The sequence below is a fragment of the Mesoplodon mirus genome (genome assembly GCF_964341445.2).
Source record: "Mesoplodon mirus genome assembly, chromosome: X".
NCBI classification, from domain to species: Eukaryota; Metazoa; Chordata; class Mammalia; order Artiodactyla; family Ziphiidae; genus Mesoplodon; species Mesoplodon mirus.
Genome location: NC_138981.1, coordinates 35,446,787 through 35,466,635, shown reverse-complemented (window position 1 = coordinate 35,466,635; position 19,849 = coordinate 35,446,787). Strand labels below are relative to the sequence as shown.

The 19,849-nt window shown below is 41.3% G+C and overlaps 1 protein-coding gene across 1 annotated transcript in view; it reads right to left on the bottom strand.

The window, feature by feature from the left end:
* CYBB (cytochrome b-245 beta chain) overlaps positions 1–17,346 on the bottom strand; it is a 34,730-nt gene extending 17,384 nt beyond the window's left edge. Inside the window, exons 1-6 of the mRNA XM_082609847.1 lie at positions 17,292–17,346; positions 15,243–15,338; positions 13,726–13,836; positions 4,317–4,401; positions 3,044–3,189; positions 835–1,025 (exon numbers count right to left, since the gene is read on the bottom strand). Of these exons, the coding sequence (XP_082465973.1) occupies positions 835–1,025; positions 3,044–3,189; positions 4,317–4,401; positions 13,726–13,836; positions 15,243–15,338; positions 17,292–17,336 (674 nt within the window). The 5' untranslated portion in view covers positions 17,337–17,346. The remainder of the gene's footprint in view (positions 1–834; positions 1,026–3,043; positions 3,190–4,316; positions 4,402–13,725; positions 13,837–15,242; positions 15,339–17,291) is intronic.
* Between the last annotated feature and the right edge of the window lie 2,503 nt (positions 17,347–19,849).

Below are 19,849 nucleotides of genomic sequence, written 5' to 3'. Positions count from 1 at the left end.
TCTCCTTCTAGTATTCCCCACAGTGCCTGAGATAGGTCCTCATACACAGTAGGCAATCAGTGAATGATTGGCTTGAATCAAAACTCATTGAACGGGGACTTCCCTGGTGGCTCAGTGGATAAGAATCTGCCTGCCAATGCAGGGGACACGGGTTCGAGCCCTGGTCCGGGAAGATCCCATATGCTGTGCAGCAACTAAGCCCGTGTACCACAACTACTGAGCTTGCGCTCTAGAGCCCGCAAGCCACAACTACTGAAGCCCTGAGCCCTACAGCTCGTGCTCTGCAACGAGAGAAGCCACCGACTGCAATGAGAAGCCCGCGCACTGCAAGGAAGAGTAGCTCCCGCTCACCACTAGAGAAAGCCCATGTGCAGCAACGAACACCCAACGCAGCCAAAAATAAATAAAATTAAACAAACAAAAAAACTCATCGAACGACAGCAAACCCTTTCACTTGATTAATCATTAACCTCTCTGGTTTGGGAGTTTGTCTAATTTTCTAGGGATTAAGCCACAGGAAACATCATTGCAGACATCCAAGACCCTGCCAGCACTCTCAGCGTGCTTTCTATATGCTTGCAAAGATATTCAAAACTTTGGTGTATTTTCCAAGCTTGCTATAAATAACCGCACTATGAATAGTTATGAGTCAGGTACCAGAAACTAAAGTGGTGCTGAGTGGTTTCTATCAAAGTGACTTCTGTTTTCCCCTCATATTCCCTCAGCAGACAGGCTGACCACACAAAGACAGGGAGGTCACTGTGCCTCTAACAGAGCATCACATCTGGAAACTGATGGACATAAAATACTTGGCCTTGGAGTTTAAATACTCACTGAGCTCCATGGATAGCGAGACCAATGAAGAAGATCACAAAGAGATGGTGTGTGTACCAAAACACTTCAAAGTAAGACCTCCTGATGGTTTTGGTGGAGGAGGTGATAATTAATATGAGGCAGAGTGTGATGACAACTCCAGTGATGCCTGCCAACTTAGTCACAGCCACGTACAGGCCTCCTTCAGGATTCTGTAAAACACACACACACATATTATTTGTAGGCTCTCAAATGCAGGGCTCCCTATTTATAAAGTGTCCAGTGAATAAGGCAATAGGCATTTTCATCCCCCCTTTAGATTATCCTAACCATCCCCCCAACAGAGTGGTATAGAATTGGAATAGACATTTCCAAATTAAAAAAGTCTTACATGGTTGAGGTATCATAGGAAATATCAATTGATACACAGAAATAGTTCTAAGGGAGTATCAAATAAAGTATCAACTATATGTCCTAAAAGGCTCTGAAGCTCTGTTTCCCTTTGATTTGAAAAGTGTCATAGTGCTTAGTTTGTAAATGTATTCTGTGCATGCCTAACATCTTAGGCTGGGTTCCTCCAAAGCAGATCCTGAGATGAGGATTTATAAAGAATGTGCTCCAGAAGAAGCTGGTAAAGGAATGGTTAATAGGATAGGAAAGAGGAACAAGTCAGGTAAGAGGGTGATCTCAGGCCAAATCTTCAGCCTGATGCTGCAGGGGAACTGTGGAGGGTAAATTACACCTTACGAGTTTATCCTGACTCAAGGCAAGGAAGCTGGGTTTTCATGGCCTGCACCCATCAGTTATTGGTTAAGAGCTGCTCAGAGAGATAGCTATCCAGGCCCTTTCAGATATGGGCAAAGGGACTTTGGGCAAAGGGACTCCAGTAGCCCCAGGGCAGTCCTTTGAGGAACAAAAGCAAATACAGGAAATTGAAAGTGAAAGCACACAGAAGGGTAGGGGAGCACAGACATAGTAAAAGTGATCTGAAGAGATCTGGGCACAGCACTGCAGTGTCAGCTCACTTGATATGTTCACACTGCCACCCTTACGTATCCTTGTACAATGAACAAGTAAAAGAAAAATTATCCAAGACATTATAGAAAAAGAATTTCTCTTTTATTTGATGCGGTTTAATTCTGTCCCTAAATAGACCAGGCAAATTTTTTTATATCAGCCTGAGGATAATTAGTTCTACAAAATCATGGAACTTTTCTTGTAATCTATTCTAAACAGACAAGGAAACATGTTTGGAATTCGGTGTATAGTGAGTGATGTGATTCGGCTATCCTCCCAAACCATTGGGCACATGAAGATGACTTAGAGTTTCTCCCTCTGAGTGTAGAAAGCCTCAGCAACTGCTGGAAGGGAAAAAGTCCTTGCCTGAGGATTCCCCAAATGGCTGCCCCTGGAGCAATTAGCAGACATAGGCCACCTCTCAGATGTTATAGACAAGAAAGAGGAAAAGCATTGCTGACAGATGTCAGCTGGTGCCTGAGCTGGTATTAACACTTCAGCCAGAGGGTTCCCTATTTCACATAAACAATTTCATAGAACACCAACATCAGACAAGGTCATTCTGTCACTGTGATGGACTGACACAAAAACGAGACCACTCTGAAATCTTATCTGAGCCAAGACAAAGACATGGGTGACTGCTGCTTCTTGACCTATTACAGATTTAACCCCATTCTTCTGCCTCCTAGAAAAAAATTATTAAGATATCCAATGCTGGAACTGTCCCCAATTCCTGACCATACCTGATCCAGAGCAAATGCTTGCTTCCTGAAACCCCTCCTGAATCATCTAACACAAGTCCCACAGCAAGCCTTTCTCAACACCCTCCTGAGATGCCCCAGACTTCCTCATAGTGTGAGGTCTCTTTGCTGCAGTAAGTAATAAACCCAACTTTGTTTGACTAGACTATGTTCCTGGCTTTCTTTGACTGTTGGGCATTGCCATGGATAAGCCTGTGTTACTCCAGGCTCCACGTATACACATTCTTACAGGTGACTTTAAGAAACTGGTGACCCTCTACATATGGGATCAGGAGTGTGGGAGACATTTTCTCTGTGGCCACATTCTTAGAACCTACAGAACTGTCCCTCTGATAGTTAGTCAACTTTTGTCATTGTCATTGTTCTGACCAAGTAGAATTCTTCACTCACTGAAATCTAATCCTCAGTTTTAATGTCTAGAGAACATCTGAATAAGGAAATAAGAGGCTTACCTTAATTCTTTGTCGAGCAAAATTGAGGTAAGTTTCACCAGGCTTATCTCCAATGTCAGACAGTGCTATTGAATAAGAGTCAGAATTGTTGACTCGGGCATTGACACACCACTCCACATTAAATAGATGTGCAATGGTGTGAATCGCTGAAGAGGGCAGAGAAGAGAAACAAAGAGGGTGAAGTGTGTGTACAATTTTATTTGTAGCTGGGTTTCTGGCTGCAGCCCCTGGCTCTACGATAAGTTAGTGGAGATTTGATAAGGATCCCTTCTTACACCAACACCACCACCTTAATAATTATAATAATAACACAAAATACACATAAACACATGAATACTATCATATATACATATGTATATATATATGCATATATACAAACAATAATAAAAAGAAAGTGTTTAGTTAATAAAGGCTATCTTAAGAAATTCTCAACTTATGGGCTATGGCCCTTGTAGGGTTATTGCAAGAAATCCATGAATCTACATGTTCAACCAAGTATTTAAAAGATGAATGAATAGGGCTTCCGTGGTGGCGCAGTGGTTGAGAGTCCGCCTGCCGATGCAGGGGACACGGGTTCGTGCCGCGGTCCGGGACGATCCCACATGCCGCGGAGCGGCTAGGCCCGTGAGCCATGGCCGCTGAGCCTGCGCGTCCGGAGCCTGTGCTCCGCAACGGGAGAGGCCACAACAGTGAGAGGCCCGTGTACCGCAAAAAAAAAAAAAAAAAAAAAAAAAAGATGAATGAATAAAAGCTCTCATATGTGGACTAACAAACAATTTTGATGTTAAAAAGTGTGTAAAAGGGTGAATACACTGGGATTTTACCAGAAGAGCCTAAGGGAAAAAAGTTTTAAGACCTGAAGGAATAAATCCTAGTGTTGGGATGGCAGAAAGAGTGGCAAATATTTTTTCACAGAACTCATTCAAAATATACATGTCCAATCACCACCTAATCTACCTGCAAAGGCTGATCCCTGATTTTAAAAATATCTTAGGGGCTTCCCTGGTGGCGCAGTGGTTGAGAGTCTGCCTGCCGATGCAGGCGATGTGGGTTCGTGCCCCGGTCCGGGAGGATCCCACATGCCGCGGAGCGGCTGGGCCCGTGAGCCATGGCCGCTGAGCCTGCGCGCCCGGAGCCTGTGCTCCGCGACGGGAGAGGCCACAACAGTGAGAGGCCCGCGTACCGCAAAAAAAAAAAAAAAAAAAAAAAATCTTAGAGGGAACACTCTGGTTCCAAGTTTTCTTTGCAATCTCAAATATCTTAATGAACATACCAGTGTGAAGTGCAATCATCCATGCCACCATTTTATGAAAGGTGAGGTTCCTGTCCAGTTGTCTTCGAATTCTTGTTGAGCAGCACTTTGGATTAAAGGGAAAAGAATGAAATCGTAATTGTTAACAAGAAAGTTTTCTCTGTGCCAGCCATTAGACACATATCATCTCATTTAATTCTTATGACCATCCTAAAAACTACATCATTCTACCCATTTGACAGATGAGAACACTGAGGCTCAGATAGATGTAGTCATCTTCCCAAGGTCAAACAGCCAATAAGTGGCATGGCTGGCTTAACCAATGTTTTAGGTTCTCGTACTATTAACATAAAAAGCCTCTCATGGAATCCATTGCTTAACTGTATAAAATATGAATTTGGACAGAAAACATCTAACTATATAGTTTCTAATTCAGATTAATTTATTCAATAACAAGGGGATATAGAAATTTTAAAAGGACAAGGCTGCCCTCAAAGACCTGAAGGTCCATGGGGACACAGACAAGTGAACAGTTCTAGAACAAGTGAATAGTTTTAGAATAGCACCCTTCCAGGACATAGACACTATGAGAGGAGAAAAAAAGTGTCCACCTGCATATGTTGATAGAGACAACATAACAAGGGAGATCATTAACAAAATAATCATAGCAAAAATAATAATAGTACTTAAAAAGAACTTGTGCAAGGAGCTGCTTTAAGTGTTTTTTTTGATTGTTTTTAAAATTTTTGACCACACCGCGCAGCACGCGGGATCTTAGTTCCCTGACCAGGGATCGGACCTGCACCCCCTGCAGTGGAAGCGCAGAGTCTTAACCACTGGACTGCCAGGGAAGTCCCTAGGAGCTGCTTTAAGTGTTTTACATGCATCGACTAATTTCATTCTTACATTAATCCTATGTGGGAGGTACCATTATTATCACCACATGACAGATGAGGAAACAAAGGCATAGAGAAGTTACCTTCCCTTAGGTTGCATAGTTAATAAGTGACAGAGCTGGGGTCTAAACCCAGGCTCTCTGATGCCAGAGATATCAACATTCTGATATTTCATACCTTTTATGATTACCTTGGCATTAAAATGGCATTTTGGCCAATTGGTTAGTGTAATTGTCCTACCGACATATGTTAGAAGATGTGGGTTTGAATCTGGATTCATGTCAATGCCCAAAGTAGAGAAACCTGGTTTCTGGTTGAATCAGCCAGAGCTTTGTTCTCCTGAAAAGTGGTCAAGTGCTCGCTCTGGATGCTTTGTTTCCAAGGCTAGATGTACTGCCATAGAGATTCAGAAAACTTTTAAGGAGAACAGAGTGAAGTGCAAAAAACCCCCAAAACAAAACAAAAAGCTCAGGTATTTTAAATACCTGGTTCCAAACATATTCAATTTTAATACAGGGGTGTTAAATATTTGGCTTACTTATTTTTAATAAAATGTTCTGGTTTTATAGAAAAAATAGAATTGCATAGAAAATTGTGCTTACTCCACTATCTCTGAGTTAGCTACATCTAGGGAGGACAGGCTGTTTGGATCATGAAAGCAGGTTCCTGGAACTGCAGAAATACCAGTAAGGAAGACACTGAGGACTTCAGAGAAAGGAAAAAACATTTGGCTTTATTGAGTGCCTTCTGTGAGCCAGGCAGTTTACCCATAATCATTGCCTCATTTCAGGTAACCAGATAAGTATTACTGTCCTTATTTTACAGATAACAAAACTAAAGCTAACTCTCACATTGGCTGGGATCCAGGACTATTTGTCTTCGAGGTTCATTCCCTTTTCCATCAAACCAAATGTAAAGATACAGTCACTATTATTCTCCATGTCTAAAAACCAAGACAAGAAGTTAAGTGAACGTACTCTATCTGGAAAGTGAGGTTAGAGGGAGTAAGTTTGGGAAGGGAAGGAAACCAATAAAGGGTGTATTAGCACATCAACTACCACTACCATATCTTATCAGCGGGCTCTCCGAACAGGGAACTCTGGGAGACTGTGTAGGATACACCCCCAGAGGTTTGTTACCTGAGGGGTTAGGAAACTTGGGTAGTCTCTACCAACTCCTATCCATCGTTGGCTGAAGGCTCTTCCCAGGGCATCAACTCCCTGGCATTTCCGGCTTGCCCCAGGAGAGGGCTGAAAGAAAATCCTCAGGCAGAGAATGACCTGAGCTGGCAGAAGACAGCTGCCCCATGTACTGGAACTGACAGTGCAGAGGGAATACGGGTGGAACCCTACCAGCAGCAGCTACAACAAATTGTTCACCAGTGACTCAGGCTCTCAAAATAAGGGTTTCCTGGTTGAAATCACTTCTTTTACACTTCTGTTGGTGAAGAATTGACTGTCCTGTTTTCTTTTATAGCCTCATTGTCTTTTGTGTTTATTTCAAGCGCCGTACATTGTTTTACTCCTTTGTAGTTTTTACAATTTTAAGGACATATCTTTTTCCTGTTTCCTGATTGCTAGGTTCCTCCACAGCTTCGCAGAGTCCTTGTGGTAGGCAGAATTGTAAGATGATGCCCAATGACCTTATCTAATCTCCTCCCCTTGAGTGTGGGTGAGACCTGACCTATGACTATGATAGGATGACAATCCTGTGATTTTGTTACATTATATGGAAAAAGGGATTTTGCAGAGTTAATGAAAATCCCAAATTGACCTTAAGAGAGAGGTTATCTGGGTGGGCCTGACCCAATCACACGAGCCCTTTAAATCTGGGTCTAAAAGAAATCTTAGGTGCAAGAAGTATTTGATACGCTGCTGCTGGCTTAAAGATGGAAGGGGCCACATGGCAAGGAATACACCTCGGATCTGAGAGCAGCCCCAGAGTAACTGTCAGCAAGAGACAGGGACCTTAGTCCTGCAGCTGCCAGAGACTGAATTTTGCCAACAAGAATGAGCTTGGAAGATTTTACCCAGAGTTTGCATATGAGTATTCAGCCCAGTTGACGCCTTGATGTCAGCTTTGTGACACCCTGAGCAACAGGATGCTGGACTTCTGCACAGCTGTGAACTAGTAAACAGGAGTTGTTTTAAGCCTCTAAGTTTGTGGAAATTTGTTACACAGAAATAGACCATTTAATACAGTCCTCATTGGCGTGACAGACGCAATTGGAGTCCTAAGAATGAGAGAATGGGAATTAGTAGGGTCAGAAAGCAATTTGCCATCAGATATATCTGTGTTGGACCCCAACCCTACCACCTAGCTGTGTGACATTGAACAATATGCTCAGTTTCCAGCTTTCTCACCTATATATTTATCATAATTATTCCCTCGTAGGTCTGTTTCATAGATTCATTGAGAGGTATTTAATAAACACTCGATTTTTTTTTTTGGTATCATTATTTAACTTTTCAGCTAGTATGGCACGGCTCCCCAGCTAGAGGGTAAGCATCTTGTGTGCAGAGCAATATACCATGTATTTTTAACAATCCTTTCATAACTATTTGGTTAAATGACATTTTCACTGTCCTAGAACCCAAGACAATTATTCTAAACCTATAGAGATGTATTTACCCACATATCTATACATGCCAAACGATTTTCTTTTCTACTTCCAGACAAACTGTTTTGAAACTTTTGGGGGAAAAGATACTTGCTCCTGCATGCTGAATTTGAAGAAAAGGAATGTGGTTTTGTCCTAGTCTCTACACTGTCTCCATAGTTCTACCCTTTATCATCATCAACATGGATCATCAAAAATATGAAACAATAGATTTCAATGCCTCTTATCAGCTTGAGCAACAAACTGTTAGAGAAAAGTTAACTGAGTGCCAGAAAAATGGAGAGATGTGCTTGGGAAACACAAGGTCCATTCAGTAATAGTCTGATCTTAATAGGCGGTTTAAAAAAATGCTATTTAGTATGAAATACATACATCTTATTAGAAGAAAAAACGGAGACTCTTAGTCACTAATGAGTTAGTAGAACTAACTAAGGTCATACCAGGGCACCAATCCCTCATTTTTCCAAGCCACCCTCTATAGTGTGGTCAGGAATGGCAAACACATCCAAAGAGAAGCCGTAAGCCATGATTATACGGGGCTTCCAGATATAATTTCCTCATTTCCTGACAAGGGGGCAAGATGGCTGGTTGGTGGGGTAGAAAGGGAGGGCTTTGCTGCCTGTGACTGCCCAGGGCTTTTTTCTCCCTCCCTACCATGCAGAAACCATTTTTATGCTTTTGAGTCACTTGGGAATTACCGCCAGCCACCTACTAATGACCCAAGCTGCCATCATGCACAACAGCTTCCTCACCAAACAACTGCTCTCCTTTTTGCTATTGACTTCTAAAGGGAAGTTCCTCTGTTACTCTCAACTAGAGCCTTGCCCAATCTCAATAAGCTAACATTCAAGTGCAAGGGAGATTACTGAGTTATCTCGGCAGCTTGCTATGCTCGATTCAAACTGTGAGAGCAAAAAAATTCAAAACATTGAGAAATGGAACAAAGAAGTGCATATTTAATGGGGCAAAACATTAGCTTCTGTAACATGAGTGTCATGGAAACTTTAAAGTTCTATTTTATGTACACCTGGTCTCGCCACAAGTGCCATGAATGAATCTGAAGTAGATATTTATACGCAGTTTGAGAGAAATTGCAAAAGCCAGCCTTGAATCTACAGAACTCAGGCAAAGAAACTGATAGTAATGTTGAAACCTGGTGGCAGTAGAATATGCGATAAATATGAAGAACACCATTGGATTTGTACAGCACTGTCTATAATTTTGAAAATACATGTCTATCTTCTATCTCTTCCATAAAACTCTAAGCTCCCTGAGCTCATGGCTCATCCATGTCTTACTCTCTACTCACTCTATGTCTGCTGTGCTTAGCATATAGATGACACTCAACAAATTTTTTTTTTTTTTTTTGCGGTACTCGGGCCTCTCACTGTTGTGGCCTCTCCTGTTGCGGAGCACAGGCTCCGGAAGCGCAGGCTCAGCGGCCATGGCTCACGGGCCTAGCGCTCCGTGGCATGTGGGATCTTCCCAAACCGGGGCACGAACCCGTGTCCCCTGCATCGGCAGGCGGACTCTCAACCACTGGCGCCACCAGGGAAGCCCTCAACAAATATTTGTTAACTGACAACTCATTAGTTGACAGGCTTAGTCCATTAACACACTTTTAGAATATCATTCATATTCATTCTTACACTTGCATTATCTCACCAGCTTTTTAGCTAAAAACAACAAAAAGAAAAACAACAACTATGAGACAGGAAGTCCAAGAGCCTTGCCCTGGACCACATGGTCAGATACAGAGCTACATCGAGGGCCTCTGACTCCCAGGCTATATAAGGTTATAGAAAAGAGCTCACTCTCTTGCCTTCCTGTTTCTTTCTGATCTTCAGACTAGAACTTCCATCCAAGTTGAGGTTATGAAGGCTTCTTTGGGGACTTCTGTATGCTGAGTCCCACCATTCCCCATTTCCCTCAACAGAGCGGGCTCAGAGTCTTTACCCCTATTTTTCCTGGGGTGGGCCAACCCTGCGGTTTTCTTTCTCCAGCTAACCAGAAGGATTATAAAGCCAAGTCTAAAGGATTAAGACCACTAGAAACTGAAGTTCTGTGACTGTTAAGTTTGCATAAAGGCCTACTAATAAATCCTTGAACTTACAACACCCCTGTCACTTCTAGCCTAGGTTATTCAGCCTACCCGAATATTCATATATACATGATGGACTTTCTAAGACCATAGGACCACCACAAGAGAGTTTTGAGTTTAGGTGGCAGGTAGGAAAGTGAACAGGCTCTGGAGGCACAAGCACCTGGGTTGGAATCCCAACACTCTCAATGAATTTCATCCCCACCTCACTGGCCTGACATGCGGATTTCACGAGGTGAGGTCTAGGAAGACTCAATAAGTGGCAGGCGTTATAATTTCCAACATCAGTCACAGCATGTGTACTCATTTTAATCCCAATCAGAATAGAAGGTTCTTGGCCCAGTTAACATTTCAGATTGGGAAATCTGGAGGAGGGACACACCCCATCTGTAAAAGAATCTTACTTGTTGCTAATTTTTAAAAATATTTTCTTTGACATACAGGTCTCTCTGGTTAGAGAGTTGAGTTTCTCTGCAATTTGAAGAGCAGCCTCATTTCACCCCTGTCTTTATAGACCCTCATGAGGATCTTCCCTCCTTTTAGGCCACAGGAAGCCTAAAAGTGGCCATTACAACATGCGCCACTCATGGGGCATGGCCGTGCAATGGCATCGCAATTTGGGCCTGTGAGGTAACAAGGATTTCTTAACAGGCTGTCCTGGCGAAAACACTGCCTGTTTCTCAGGGTTTACTTCCTCTAAATAGAAAGTATTTGAACAGGGGGTGGGGGGACAATAAAAAAGCTACAGTTCCCGAACTTCATTTAGCAAATGTTCATTGGGCACCTGCAATATACCAGATGTTGTACTTTACAGGTGGCTCATCAATAAAACTTTTCAATTACCATATGATCCAGCAGTCCCACTCCTGGGCATATATCTGGACAAAACTATAATTCAAAAAGATACATGCACACCAATGTTCATAGCAGCACTATTCACAAGAGCCAAGACATGGAAACAACCTAAATGTCCATCAACAGATGAATGGATAAAGAAGATGTGGTACATATATACGATGGAATACTACTCAGCCATAAAAAGAATGAAATAATGCCATTTGCAGCAACATGGATGGACCTAGAGATGATCCTATTAAGTGAAGTCAGAAATAAAGACAAATACCATATGATATAACTTATATGTGGAATCTGAAATATGACACAGCTGAATCTATCTACGAAGCACAAACAAACTCACAGAGAGAACAGAGAACAGACCTGTGGTTGCCAAGGGGGAGGGGTGTGGGGGAGTTTGGGGTTAGTAGATGCAAACTATTACATACAGAATGGATGAACAACAAGGTCCTACTGTATAGCACAGGGAACTATATTCAATGTCCTGTGATAAATTGTAATGGAAAAGAATATAAAAAAGAATGTATATATATGAATAACTGAGTCACTTTGGTGTACAGCATAAATTAACACAACATTGTAAATGAACTATACTTCAATTAAAAAAAAAAGAAAACTTTTCAATCAAATGGAGTTCTACCTCTGTGGTTTCTTAGGTTAAAAAGATGATTTTGGAAATCCTTGTAATCAATGTCTACTGTTAGTTGTAGCCTGCTAACCCTATATTAGTAAATCAAGTATTGTATAGTTCTCAAAGAAAAAGAATCTCCTTAGGATCAATGTGAATTTAGTAAGACTAGGGAAAATGAGGCAAAGCTCAAGGCAAGTTTTGTTATTGGCAGTTTAGGTCACTTTCCTTCACCCACTTGGTCTTCGATTACCAATTAAGTATTAACATCTCAGCTATACATTTAAGGTCCTAGTTTACCAGCAAAGCTCCAGCCTGACCTCAGACACCTGCCCTTTAAAATCCGTACACTCCCATCAAAGTAGATTGCTTGCTTCTCTCCACTATAAATGACCTCTACTTAATAGGTAATTTTTTAAAAAACCTAGTTAATATAAAAAGAACATCTTATTAAAAGGAAAAAGAGAGGCTACTAGTCACTAATGAGCAGTGGAATGGGTCCCATCAGGGTATCAGTCCCCAACTTTGGAAGAGCTGCCCTCTATGGTGTGGTCAGGAATGGCAAACACATCCAAAGAGAAGCCACAAGTCATGATCACACAGGATTTCAAGGATATGACTTCCTCACCATTTCCTGTGCTTTTGCCCATACCGTTTTCTCCATGTAGAATGTCTTTCTCTCTCCTTTATATCTCATACAGGCTTATTTTATCCTTATATGCCCATATCTGATGCCACCTTCTCTAAGAAGCCTTTTTCCATCCCCTGCACCACCTGATATAATTTCCCCCTCCTTTGATGGATTCCCTGTAGCTCCTTATTTGTAACATTTTGTGGGACCCATCATATTTTGCTTTGTATCGTATTAATTTGAGTACATGTGCAGATTCCAAGTTCCTCTTTTCTCATTTTTGTATAACAATATCAATAAGAAATTCGTATACCATTTTATAGATTACAAAAGCTCTTCCTACATAATCTTTTTTTCTTCTAGCATAGTATATTAGGGGCTCTCTGGATTGTTGAAGTGAGGGTGAAAGAGCCCGGGCATTTAGAAAGCTCTGAACTCCTCAATTCCATGGACATAACACCTGTCACATTCATTACATAGTGACTCATAGCTCATTGATCCCATCTTCTTTGGATATTATCCACAAAAGAGATTTTCTCTGACTTAAAAATTTTGAAAAACATGGCACTGTGAGATTAATTCCCAAATTTCACGTCAGTCTTGTAAATCTCTGTTTATATACATATACATATATGTCATATGATGTATATCTGTCTGTGTGTGTACATGCACATGTACTTTATTGCTATCGCTGAGGTATATGTTGATTGGTTGTTGTTTTCTTTTTGTTTGTTTGTTTGTTTTTAATGTCTGTTCCAGGTTAAATGGCTATCCCAGGGAGCTCCACCAACAAATAATATAAAAACAAACTAGAGAATCAAGCATTGCTTGGCTTGTGAATATTGTACAGAGGTTGGAATCCTCACAAACCCTTGGTTTGCTTTTCCTATTGATACAGCCACTATGGAGAACAGTATGGAGGTTCCTCAAAAAACTAAAAATAGAACTACCATACGACCCAGCAATCCCACCACCGGACATATACCCTGAGAAAACCATAATTCAAAAAGAGTCATGTACCGCAATGTTCATTGCGGCTCTATTTACAATAGCCAGGACATGGAAGCAACCTAAGTGCCCATCGACAGATGAATGGATAAAGATGTGGCACATATATACAATGGAATATTACTCGGCCATAAAAAGGAACGAAATTGAGTTATTTGTAGTGAGGTGGTTGGACCTAGAGTCTGTCATACAGAGTGAAGTAAGTCAGAAAGAGAAAAACAAATACCGTATGCTAACACATATATATGGAATCTAAAAAAAAAATGGTTCTGAAGAACCTAGGGGCAGGCCAGGAATAAAGATGCAGACATAGAGAACGGACTTGAGGACACGGGGAGGGGAAAGGGTAAGCTGGAACAAAGTGACAGAGTGGCATGGACATATATACACTAGGAAACGTAGAATAGATAACTAGTGGGAAGTAGCCACATAGCACAGTGAGATCAGCTTGGTGCTCTGTGACCACATAGAGGGGTGGGATAGGGAAGGTGGGAGGGAGACGCAAGAGGGAGGTGATATGGGGATATATGTATACATATAGCTGATTCACTTTGTTATAAAGCAGAAACTAACACATCATTGTAAAGCAATTATACTCCAATAAAGATGTTAAAAAAGTGGGGGGGGGGCATTGAGCTTGATGGCCTTCGAAATTCTGAGGAACTCAAACTTTGTAAATGTTGGTTCTTACCGCACTGGAACCCCTGAGGAAAGACAGCAGGTTTCGACAGACGGGCAGCAGAATCAGCATGCAGTTGAAATTCAGGCAGGCTGCAGGGGCCCTGGCCAGTGCCAGCGCTGACTGGAAAAGGCAGGATAAGAAGCAGGGTGACTCCTGTGCGCCCAGGACACCGCCCGTCCCGCTTGCCTACACCCACTCCCCCAGGCTTCCCAGCATGAGGCCCACACTCAAGAGATATCAAGTTATCTGGGAAGGAAGGTCCTTGAGAGCCAGGGCTCTTCTTGATCATAAATGAATAAAATGTTGGGGTGGGGAGCAAGGGCCAGATTAAAATAAATATTATGAATATTTTCCAACATAAAGAGAATTTGAAATAATTTCACAATGAATACCTGTTGATTCATCTCCAAGATTCTACCTTTTACATTTTACAATGGTTGCTTTAGCACATGTCTCTTCACCTCTCCATCCATCTACCCATCCCTCTATCCATCCATCAACGCATCTTATTTTTGATGCATTTCCAAGTAAGTTGCAGATATCGGTCCACTTCCTCCTAAATATTTAAGTATGCATATCATTAACTAGAGTTCAGTATAGAAATTAGGTCTTTGTAAAGAAGATTTTCTTAGCACATAGACTAACCTCAACAGTAACTAAGTTCGTATGGTGTAATGCTTTGGCATTATAATTGTTCTTTGTCATGCCTAAAGAAGTTGCATATTTTGGAGGACAAAAATGCAAAGGGAAAGCATCCTTTTCAGTATCAACCTGAATAAGTTAACAACAATTATAATAATGTAGTGTAATTATATGTTATAATTATTTATGCATATGATGTATAATACATATTATAATTAGTATTATTAAGTAATGGTTTCAGTATGATGTAACAAATGATATCCTCTGGGGGCAGCCGTAATTGTACTTATTTTCTTATTTTCATTTATGATGAAGAAGAGCCCTGGCAGTTCAAGGAAACTGAGAATGTTACTGGACCCAAGAAAAGTCAGGGGCCTTTGCTCTGCCAGTCGAGTCAAAGAACGTGATCTTTGGGCAAGTTCCTCAAAGGCTCCATATGTAGGGAGAGGTTTATTTCCTGAAGATTATTTCATAACATGTCATTAGGAGCAGGGCTTTTCACGCACAAAAGTTAGTAGGAATCGGATGATGTAGAGAATATAGGAAGTTCCACTTGTACCACCTGTGTCACCCCTGGATCGATCTTTCCAGCCTGGCCATCCATTCCGGAGTCAGTATTAGATTTCTCCTTCAAGCTAAACAGTAGCACAGTAGTTCTTGGGAGGGGAAGGATGCTGCTGGGACCCTCTGCCACACTTCTGTCTGTCCCACACTGGGAGGCCTAAAGACTCTTGCTCAGGGGGTTGCAGTGGAGACAGTGAGGCCGATGGTGCTCTTTGGGTTGGTCAGAATATTTCTTTAAAACGTTAAAAGGAATAGGAACAAGAATCTCTGATTAGACATGGGAGCCAGTCAATACTGCGGGAGATGGAACTTATACTTACCCCAAGAAGTTTTCGAGTGTAGAAGAACTTATCTGGAATGTCATAAACCCGGTAGTACCAGACAAAGAGGAAGACGTTCATCCCCAGCCATACCAGCTGCACAAACAGAAGTGGTTGAGTGAAGTTTTCATGTTTCAACAGGTAGATTTCACAGCAGTTTAGAGTCAGACCAGGGTCAGGACTTCCCCAAGTACAGCCTTTGATTAAGGTGGTTACAAAGCCAGCTCCTTCCTGCAAGAGTATCACTACGCTTCTCTGTAACTAAACTTTCCTCCCTGTGTTGTCCCCCGTGATTGTTATGCTACTTGGGCCGTATGCCGAGTTATTATCTGTCTATCTCCCCTCCTGTCTTTCTCCTCCTTTTAGATTGATAGATGACAGCAGGTGACTCTTCTTACAAAGAGAAGGGAAAGGAATCTGTTCCTATGCTGTCCCCCACACCAGCAGGACTTTGCATTTGATTCTCACAGGTGTGATTCTCTCTCTCCACCACACAGCATCCCGCCCCAGCTAGTGGAGGTCTCATCAGCTAAAATGACAAGGCTTTAATTCTACTTGATAAGTTTTGCTTCACTTTTGAAAGAGGGAATATTCAGCATCAATGAGGGAATGAGAGAATGAGAGGCATGGGATTTTTTTTTTTTTAAAGGGAGAGCCTTCTAGATTGTGACTGCTCATTTCATCCCAAGCACTGACTGCATCAAATGATGACTCTACCCAGTCCTCCACCTTCAGCTCCACAGTAGCAATCTGTTCTTAACTGTGCTTTGAGGCTATTTGATGTCCTTCGATGCTTGAGAATAGTCTCTCTTTATAAAGAAGAAGGTACTAAAACCACTTCTCCATTTCCTAACCTTGTCATTTTTACTTTTGCCTTCCAAGCTGTGGATTCACTTTCAAGTATATGAGTGTATAATTTAGATAGAGGTCACTTCCCAGGAAAAACTGAGGTAAGAGCTAAAAGTGTATATATTTGAACTTATTTTTTAAAGGAGTAAGCTGTTCTTCAAATGGGGATAAGAAATCAACTTAACAGCTTGGAGTCCTCAGAACAATTCTGTATTGCATTAGAGTGTTGATGTGGCTTAATTTTTTTTTAATGACAAAATATTTGTGATTTTTATTTTATCTGTGTCACTCACTTCTCTCTGCCTCTACAGCTCAAAGAGTCATGTTTACTTCATGATGAATTATTTCAAAAAATTCATACATAAGTGTTCTTTTTAACATCTGGGTAATACTTTAATTGGCTATTTGGAAGAGCTACTTATAAATCACATTTCTATCTTCCCAGTTGTCTGTGATTGCTTTGCTGAGACCACCATCTTAAAAAAATACTTGATCTATGTTATGTTAAAAATTAAAGAAATCATCATGTCTGTTCGAAAATTAGCCATATCTTTACTTACAAAAATTGTTTCTCAAGACAGGTTATATTGATTTATATACAGCTAAATATAATATATATCATATATATGCTATACATACGTGTCTAGATAGTTTTTTTCAATTCCCTTCCCTTAAAATTTTAAAAACCTCACAAATAACTAAAGTTTATCTCAGAGGAAAGAAGATACTTTTAAAAAAAAAAATTGAGAACTTCAATTATTTGGTGTAATTACTGAAATAAAGGCCAATTTCCCATACATGAGCCAGTCTTGCATTTGTTATTTGGAAAACTGTATAGAATTTCAATTGCCCATTTTTAGGTGGTATAACTACATAAAAAATAGAGAAATTTGCCTCTGAGTAAACAAGGATCATTAGCATGAAATGTCTCCTACTCCCACTGTGAAATGCTGGCTAATTTATTACTCCTAAAAACTCCATAAATAAACTAGGTGAAGTGAGCCCCCAGATACATTCTTTCCATTAATAAGTTTGGAAGAATGGACTCACTCTGCTTACAGATGGATGCATGTTCACATAATAAATCAGTTTCAACACAATTTCTCATACAAAACAAACAAAAAAGCTTTGCTCTATTTTCATTTCAAAGAGAACCCAAACAAGTCAGAGAATTTGTAATTTCATTCTCATCGTACTTACAATGACGAAGATGGAGAGGCCCTCATTCACAAACAAGTTCCCCATGGTGGCAGAAGTTCAGTGCCTCAGGGAGTGTGCCTTTCTTCTCTGCTATGCTTCTTCCTCCCATGAGGAAATGAAAACAGCAGCCTTGGGGCAACCTGTTTCCTTTTCTATTATCAGAAATTAGCTAATCATTGGTCAACTGTAAAGCTTGTCTCCATAACAAATTTAAATCTTTAACCACAAAAAAATGACAGAAAAAAAGTCTACAATGATCCAATCACAGCTAAACATAGTGGGAAATGAAACTAATTTCTACAGCTGAGAGGCAAATAACAGTACAATTCATGGTGTTTTACACTGTGAATTAATTTTTGGACTGATTGGTTATCAAGTGGAAATTTTTAAAAAGTCACCCAACTAGCCATGACTTTGGGCTAGGTAAAAAACATTAAATAGATGTGATATCTTTTGATAGACTGGAGCAGCATTTACAGTCTTGTTGAGAAAAATTATAACAGTTGTGATAGCTGATATTTATAGAATGCTTACTTTGTGCCAATTTTCTAAGATATGTATGTGTGCATGTAAATACATGTGTATGTACATATATACACACACACATATGTATATATGAGTTGATACATATCTATGTGTGTGTCTACACACAAAGACACCCATACACACACATACATAAATTCAGTATATAAATAAATTAATTTGATACTAACAATTCAACACTATAAAGTAGTTTCTATTATTATGATTAAATTTACAGATGAGGAAACTGAGACCCAGAGCAGTTAAGTTACTTGGCCAAGGTCATGCAGTTAGGAAACCATGCAGTTGGGATTTAAAACCCAAGCAATTTGGCTATACTTTTAACCACGATACTAGAAAAAAAAGCCTGACAGTGGCAACCACATCCCAAATCACTCCTAATACAACCATGGGAAAAGAAAACATAACACATAGACCAAAATGTTTGAATGACTGTAGTATTCCCAGGTGGACATGACATTTTTCTAGGCAAGGTAGGTAAACAGGGTCAGAACAAAGGTATGTCAGATGTGGTAGATGCCATAGGCAGATTTAGCATTTTTTTTTTCTCTGACTCCCATCCAGTCTTTAGGACATGAAGGAGACAGAAGGGTAGGATGGTAACCCCTAATTGCATCAGGGTGGTTGTACAACAGCTAGAGTGAATAGAGAGGTAAAAGAAGAAACTGGAGGAGCGAAAGGGAACAAGAGAAGAGAAAAGAGAAGGAGAGGCCTGAACTCTTTGGGTTATTGTCTATGAAGCACTTGAGACAACCTGCAGAATTATGACCGTGAGTAAAGTAATATTGTTTTTCACTTTTTAATATTTAAGGAAAGGTACTCAACTGTGACTTTCTGCATGGCTCTTGAATCATAGGTAACCCACATAAAGGACAGTCGGCTCCCTGGTTCAGTCACACACAGAGATGAATTCAAAGACACACGGTTAGACAATCAAGTTATATGCCAGTTATTTGCCTCTCTGCTCTGGGATTTATTCCTCAGCCTTTACTTGCTCTGTTCTGTTTCAGATGAGGGACAGAGGATGGAGGATGAGGGACACCCCCCGCTTTCTGCTTCACGTGGCATCTTGGAAGTGGCTGCCTTTCCACCGGAAGCTCTGGCTCCCACCGGCCAGCCTTCCCCCCCTGTGGCCTGAGCTCCTGCTGGCCGTCACCACTGTAGTTCCAGCTCCTGCCACATGGCCCTGGCTTCTGGGCTTGACTTACACCACCTCCTGCCAGGTTTCGTCCAACCCGGAGGGCGGTCACCACTTCCTGTAGTTGTTAATCTTTATGTTGCCTCTGCGCCCACGTTGGGATTCTCCATTTTCTCATCATCCATGTAACAAATCCCTGGGTGAAATTCCCTCTGCTGAAATAGGGTGGCTTCTGTTCTCCTGACTGGAGTTTGCCTGATACAGAAAGTAATTCAGACCTGTACTCATTTTCTGGTGGAATTAAAGAAGTGAGGCATATATGCCTAATGAGGAATAAAACACCTTAAAACCTGCTCTCCCTCTTTCTGTTACTCTCACATTCTTTTTTTTTTTTTTTTTTTTTTTTTTGCAGTACGCAGTCTTCTCACTGTTGTGGCCTCTCCCGTTGCGGAGCACAGCCTCCGGACGCACAGGCTTAGCGGCCATGGCTCACGGGCCCAGCCGCTCCGCGGCATGTGGGATCTTCCCAGACCGGGGCACGAACCCATGTCCCCTGCATCGGCAAGTGGACTCTCAACCACTGCACCACCAGGGAAGCCCTACTCTCACATTCTTTCACAGTGATGACTGCGGCTCCATCAGGCTCTTTGAAACTTACCAAAGTCTTCCCCTCCCTACCCCTCCTGTCTTTTCTCTTTCCCAGCCTACTGGTTGATCTTCCCTTACTCTATCTTAATCTTCAAGTCTCTCCCACATTTTTTCATCTACCTCCTGAGGCCCGTGCTCTGCTGGGGAAGCAATGGGGAAGGGACCCTGGATACTCATATACTAGGAAATAATGTTCCTTGAATATTTCCCAACTTCTTTCCCCTCCCTC